Source organism: Lepus europaeus, chromosome 20 (genome assembly GCF_033115175.1).
Source record: "Lepus europaeus isolate LE1 chromosome 20, mLepTim1.pri, whole genome shotgun sequence".
In the NCBI taxonomy this organism is placed as follows: Eukaryota; Metazoa; Chordata; class Mammalia; order Lagomorpha; family Leporidae; genus Lepus; species Lepus europaeus.
The window spans coordinates 7,270,413-7,276,460 of NC_084846.1; the positions used below are offsets into that span (position 1 = coordinate 7,270,413).

The 6,048-nt window shown below is 68.4% G+C and overlaps 1 protein-coding gene across 1 annotated transcript; it reads right to left on the bottom strand.

The window, feature by feature from the left end:
- Window positions 1-1,274: 1,274 nt before the first annotated feature.
- F2RL3 (F2R like thrombin or trypsin receptor 3) lies at window positions 1,275-2,704 on the bottom strand. Its single transcript, XM_062179452.1, has 2 exons — window positions 2,590-2,704; window positions 1,275-2,332 (listed from the first exon to the last, which is right to left on the bottom strand). Exons 1-2 carry the CDS (start codon window positions 2,702-2,704, stop codon window positions 1,275-1,277), a joined length of 1,173 nt encoding a protein of 390 aa, XP_062035436.1.
- Window positions 2,705-6,048: the final 3,344 nt, after the last annotated feature.

Genomic DNA, 6,048 nt, shown 5'->3' on the forward strand with positions numbered 1-6,048 from the left:
AGGGGTGCCAGGGACCCAAGTACCCACGGCTTCTGCCTTCCAGGGTCTGGATTGGAAACAGAGGAGCCAGGACTCAAACCCAGGCGCTCCGTGGGGTGGGGTGCTCTGGGGACACCCGCTGCCCCTCATCAGCGTGCCTGGGGCCAAGTCCCAGCTCTGCTTGAGTCCAGCTCCCTTCTAGGGCACAGCCCGGGAGGCGGCAGATGGTGGCTGAAGCACTTGAGGCCCCTGCCACCCACGTGGCGCATGGAGTTCCCGGCTCCTGGCTTTTCACTCTCCGGCCACGCCCCCTGCAGTTCGAGGCCCCCTCCACGGTCCTTCCCCAGCCACGCCCCCTGCAAGTTCATTATTCAGCCACACCCCCCATATTTATGCCCTAGCCACGCCTCCAGGCTTTGGCTTGGCTCAGCCCTGTGCACATTCCGGGAGTGAACCGGTGGGTGGGAGCATGTGAGTTTCCTCCCTCTCTCGCTCTCCCCTTTAAATAAAAGGTTTTTGGGGAACAAGGCTGGGGGCCTGGGCTACAGCACCTGAGCCCCCTGCACGCACTGTGCACGCTGATGGTGACATAAAACAAAGAGAACAGCGGGTTAAGGAGGAGGGAAGGGGCTGGTGTCCTGGGCTCCGGGTGGGGCTGCCCAGGCCACTCGGACCGCCCCCAGGAGGCGGGGCGGAGCCAGAGGCTGAGTGTGAGGACCTGGGCGTGGTGTCCAGCCCCATCTGCATCTCATTCCTCGTGGATTTCTCGCCCCCCCACGCCCCGGGGCCGCTGTAACGGAGTCCCTCAAACCAGGCCGCTGAGAACAGGACATTTATTGTTCCACGGGCCTGGAGGCCGCCGCTCCCAAAGCAGGGTGTGGGCAGGGGAGCCCCTCTCCGGCCTCCGGGGGAACCTCTCCTGCGCCTCGGCTCGCGGCTGCACAGCGCCAAGCCTGTTCCAGCGTCCACACGCGGCTTCCCTTCTCGGCTCTAGCTCCGCCCCTGGCGCCTTTAGCTCCTCCCCTGTGCATCGGTGCTCCGCCCATCGCGTCTCTCCCCGCCCCTGTGCCTCTAGCCACGCCCCTTGCCCCCACCCTGCGCGTCTCTAACCCCATCCCCTCACGTCTCTGGCTCCACCCCTCACGCAGACGTCAATCATAGCAGGTGCTCCAGGATAGCTCCATTTCCAAGGTTCCAGGAAGGGCGCGAATTTGTGAGGGAGGCCCCCCCCCAGTACTCTTGTCGCCCGCTCTTGACGGGGTGGGGGTGGGGTGGGGCGAGCAGGGGGGGGGCCCTCACAGCAGGGAGGAGGAGCGAGTGCCCGAGGCCGCCGGGCCGCTGCCCTCCCCGGAGGCCTTGGAGGCCGTGGCGCCCCCTGGCGGCCGGCGGGAGAGCCCCTCGCGCACCTTGTCCCTGAACTCGGCCGAGACGTAGTAGTACACGAAGGGGTCCACGCAGCTGTTGAGCGTGCTGACCGCCAGGCTGGGCACGTAGGCGCCGTACAGGTCGCCCCAGCCGCCGTGGCGCGGGCTGGCGTAGTGCAGCAGCAGCAGGACGTTGCTGGGCGTGAAGAAGCCCACGGCCGAGGCCAGCACCAGCGCGGTGAGCCGCAGCGCGTGGCCGTAGCGCTGCCCGCCGGCCGCCAGCGTGCGCAGCGTGGCCCCGTGGCACAGCAGCATGGCCAGCAGGGGCAGGAAGCAGCCGAGCAGCGCCAGGCAGCTGAAGGCCGGCCGCCAGTAGGCCAGCTGCGCGTCCTGGGGCAGCGCGTCGTGGCACAGCACGCGGTCCGAGCCGGCCAGCCGGAAGGTCTGGCGCTGCATGAGCAGGGGCGCCGCCAGGGCGGCGGCCGAGAGCCAGGCGGCGGCGCAGAGCCCGGCGGCCAGGCGCTGGCCGCGCAGGGCCCGCGCCCGCAGCGGGTGCACCAGGGCCAGGTAGCGGTCCAGGCTGACGGCGGCCAGCAGCAGCAGCGAGCCGTACATGTGGCCGTAGAGGGCGGCGGTGGCGGCGCGGCAGGCGGCCTCGCCGAAGGGCCAGCGCTGGCCCCGCAGGTGGTAGGCGAGGCGCGGCGGCAGCACCAGGGCCAGCAGCAGGTCGGCGGCCGCCAGGTTCATGAGCAGCAGGGTGGAGGGCAGGCGGGGCACGCGCGTGGCCAGCACCCACAGCGCCAGCCCGTTGGCGGGCAGCCCCACCACCAGCACCAGTCCGTAGAGGCCCGGCACCAGCCGGGTGGGCACCCAGCCCAGCAGCAGCTCCTGAGAGCGGTTGGACAGCCGCAGCGTGTGGCTGTCATTGAGGCACGGCTGGCCGGGGAAGCTGCGGGGGCGTGCTGGAGGGAGAGAGAGCGTGGAGCCCCCTGCTGGGGAGGGAGGGAGGGAGGGAGGGAGAGAGAGAGAGAGATGCAACTGTCAATCAGGGGGGTAGGGGCAGGGGTGGGGGAGGAGCTGTGGTCTCTCCAGCTGATGCAAGGGACGTAGTGTCTCCCCGGGGGACGTGGCCCAGCCCCCAGGACCACAGAGGGGTCCCCAGCTCCCTCTCCCCACACGCCCCACCCGCACCCCCCCCACAGCTCCATCTCTGCAGTCCACCGTGGCCCAGGCTGGGCTCGCTCACCGTCATCGCCCGTCGGGTTTTCTGTCTCGTCGTAGTCGCTGGGGGCCTGGGTGCTGCGCCCCAGGCTGCGCCCCAGCATCAGCGCCCACAGGAGCAGGAGCCGGAGCCCCCACATGCTGCCGGGCGGGCGGGCGGCCAGGGCTGCTATGGGCTGCGGCCTCTCTCCCCTTCACAGAGCTTCCTGCCCCCCTGACCCCCCCCCCGCCCCCAGCTTCCGGAGCCAGGGCGGAGGCACAGGCAGTGTCCCCACGGGGAGATAAACCCAGGAGGCGCAGCCCCTGCCCCCACAGGACCACCAGAGCGCCCCTGGTCCCCCAGGGGGAGCCCCGAGTGTGCACTGCCCGGCGGGGAGGAGGGGCGGTGCTCCAGGCCATGGGGCACCTGAGATGCCTCTGGCCGGTCCACCAGCCGGACCAGCAAGACGGGAGGGGGTCCCCAGCCACAGCCCCCATTCCAGGCCCCTGTCCAGCCCAGGATGTGTCTGTGGGCTGAGTACTCACTTCCTGCTGGCACAGCGGGTGTGGGGGGGGAGTGGCCATCAGGGGCTCTTGGCCCTTCCTGAAGCCCCCCCCCCCACTTCCTCCTCTCCCTGTCGGGCAGGGCAGGAGCCTGCCTTGTGGGGTCAGAGGTCCACAGCCAGATGAGGGCCTCTCCCCAGCACCCGTGACCCCTGAGGGGGCCCCGTCCCCTCTGGCTGCCCTAGAACCTTCCCCCTGGGGAGGAGCAGCAGAGGCACAAGTGCCTGGTGAGCCTGGGGTCTCATGGGAATAGCTGGGGGGGTGGGGGAGCATCTGGGTCCCTGGCGCTGCCCTGGGGGTCTCAGTGGACCTCAGCCGGTGCCCCCTTTGGGGCACAGCCGCTCAGCTCCTGGTCCTGGCTCGCCCCCAGCCTGGGGTCCCCGGGGGTGACTCCCAAAGGCAAGGACCAGGCCCCTCCCTCCTCCAGCTCCCCCATCCCTGCACCGGGGCACCCAATGGGCACAGTTCATGCACCCTGGGAAGATGGTAAACTGAGGCACAGGGTGGGGTGCCTTCCTGGGGCCTGTACACAACCCCACAGGGCCGCCCGGCCCACCGTGGGGGCCCCTGTTGGGGTCAGGGCTGGGCCACGCGGGGTGGTGGTGGGGAGATGGAATGGACTGGGGGGAGGGCCAGGCGTGGCCATTTCCTGCCCTTGGAGCCCTGGTCCGGTCACACACTCGGGGACTCCGGCACTGCAGCCAGGAAGTGACTGAGCAGAATGTGGGAAGGCAGGCAGCCCCCCTCTGGCAAGCAGGGGGCCGGGACTCAGCCAGCGGCAGCTCCCACACCCCCACACCGCGCAGGACAGGGTGCCCAGGGGGAACCCCGCCTGGGACACCCGCCCCGCCCTCCCCTGGGAAGCCCCGGCAGGTGCCTAGCAGGCCCCGATCCTGTGGCTTACACACTCCTGGACTCCAGGCTTCTGCGGGGCAGGGGCGGGGGACTGCGGCCGGACTCCTCTGTATCCAGGCTGGAGACTCCACCCCTCCCCACCCACCCCCGCCCGCCATCACGCTGCCTGGGAACCACCCAAGAGGACATCTGCCGCTGGGGACAGGAGCCAAATGCCCACCACCGCCACACACCCCTTCCCATGGCTGGAACTTTCCAGAGTGTGCAATGACACTCCCTGAAAAACTTTTTGGGGAGCAGGTGTGCAGCCAAGGGCCGGCGCTGTGGCGCAGCTGGGTCTCCCACGCAGGTGCAGGGACCCAAGCACTTGGGCCGTCTTCCACTGCCTTCCCAGGCCACAGCAGAGAGCTGGATGGGAAGAGGAGCAGCCGGGACTCGATCCAGCGCCTGTGTGGGATGCCGGCACCACAGGCCGGGGCTTTAACCCACTGTGCCACTTTAACATCCATGAGCCTTGCAGACTTGTGCTCACGGCGATGAGCCTGACGCAGAGGGACAGGTCCTGGTGCTTCCATTCCCAGGGTGGGGTGGAGCTGTCAGAGCCACAGACAGCAGTGGGCGAGCCACGGGAACACAGCGTCAGGGTGGGGAGGTGAGAAAGTTCGAGATGTTGGTGCCGCTGAACCATGCACTTAATGGCTAAGGTGGTGAACTTCATGTTGCCTCTTTTATCACATTTTAAGTGGTGTTTACAAATGGGGAGATGGCAAACTGATACGGGTTCATAGCTTGTCCTGGGTTTTCTTTTCAAAAAGTTTCAAGATTTATTTATTTGAAAGAACGGGAGAAAGAGGTCTTCCATCCGTTGGCTCCCTCCCCAGGTGGCTGCAGTGGCCAGGTGGGGCCAGGCGCTTCCGCTGGGTCTCCCACACGGGTGCAGGGGCCCAAGGACTTGGGCCATCTTCTGCCGCTTTGCACATGAGCAGGGAGCTAGACCGGAAGTGGAGCAGCTGGGACTCGATCCGGCGCCGGGACCAGCCTCTACCCCGCGGTCCTGGCTACCCTGTGGGGTTGGACGGCCGTGCGGGGACAGGGGTTGCCATGCCGGTGACCACATGGCCATTTCCTGTCCCACACACCACCCCCCGCCACCATCTGTCGCCGTCCCTCACTGGCTCCCTGTGCTCAGCAGTGGGCATTTGCAATCCTCCGCGTCCCTTGGTGCCCTGGACACGTGTTGTATTCTACCGTGGGCTGCTGTCTGCGTGTGGTGCGGGTGGGCGCTCACCGACCTGCGGGCATCTGCGTGGCAGCCGTGTGCGGGTGTGGGTGTGGCTGCCCGCAGCTCCCATGGCGGCGCTCGGGGAGGCAGACAGCCCTCCAGCCCCAGTCCCAGCCCCGGGTGTGGGAGGCGCACCTGCCCTGGGGGCACGAGGGAGACGCCGGGCTGCGAGCACGCGGGCTGCCCTTGTGTCGCTGTGACCCATCGGCAGATTCAGCACCCACGCAGCCCCCCGAGGCTCCCACGCAGGCTTGGTCCAACGCTCAGGGTCTCACAAGACAGGGATCCGGGGGCCCCCGGGGATGCACCATCACCCAGCACAGCCAGGGTGCCTTTGGGGACGGCAGGTGTCCCGCCCCGCCCCCCCCATCACTGGTCTCAGGACGTCACTGGAGGTCACCCAGGAAACCTGCACCTCTTCTATCTGGGCCCAGGTGTCCCTCTCGGGGGCTGTAGGCTGGTGGCACCCCCTAAGGTGGGCCGGGGCCATCCTTGGGAAGCCCTGAGAGGCAGCAAGTACTTGGGGCTGGGGGTGGGGGCAGCGCCTGGGGCAGGGTGGGCAGGGCCACACCGAGAAGGGGCTCCGTGGCAGGGGTGTGGGAGCAGCTGTGGCTCTGGGGTGCGCGGCGGGCTTCCGTGCGGCCAGTGTGGTCTTTATGTTCAGCTTTGCGTGCCCAGCGCTCGGCTGAGGGAAACCTTCCCGGGAATCCCAGGCCCGCGGGAGAATGTTCTAGAAAGCACACCGTGTTGCAGCCAGGGTGGCTCCCTGGGAACCGGGCCAGGGGCGGGCTGTCTGTGATGGAT

What these genes read in the sequence shown, in the direction of transcription:
- F2RL3 (XM_062179452.1), bottom strand. Translation starts at nt 2,704, where the DNA reads ATGTGGGGGCTCCGGCTCCTGCTCCTGTGGGCGCTGATGCTGGGGCGC. An exon ending in AAACCCGACGGGCGATGACG is followed by an intron (nt 2,333 to 2,589) that starts GTGAGCGAGCCC and finishes CCTCCCCAGCAG; the next exon opens with GGGGCTCCACGCTCTCTCTC.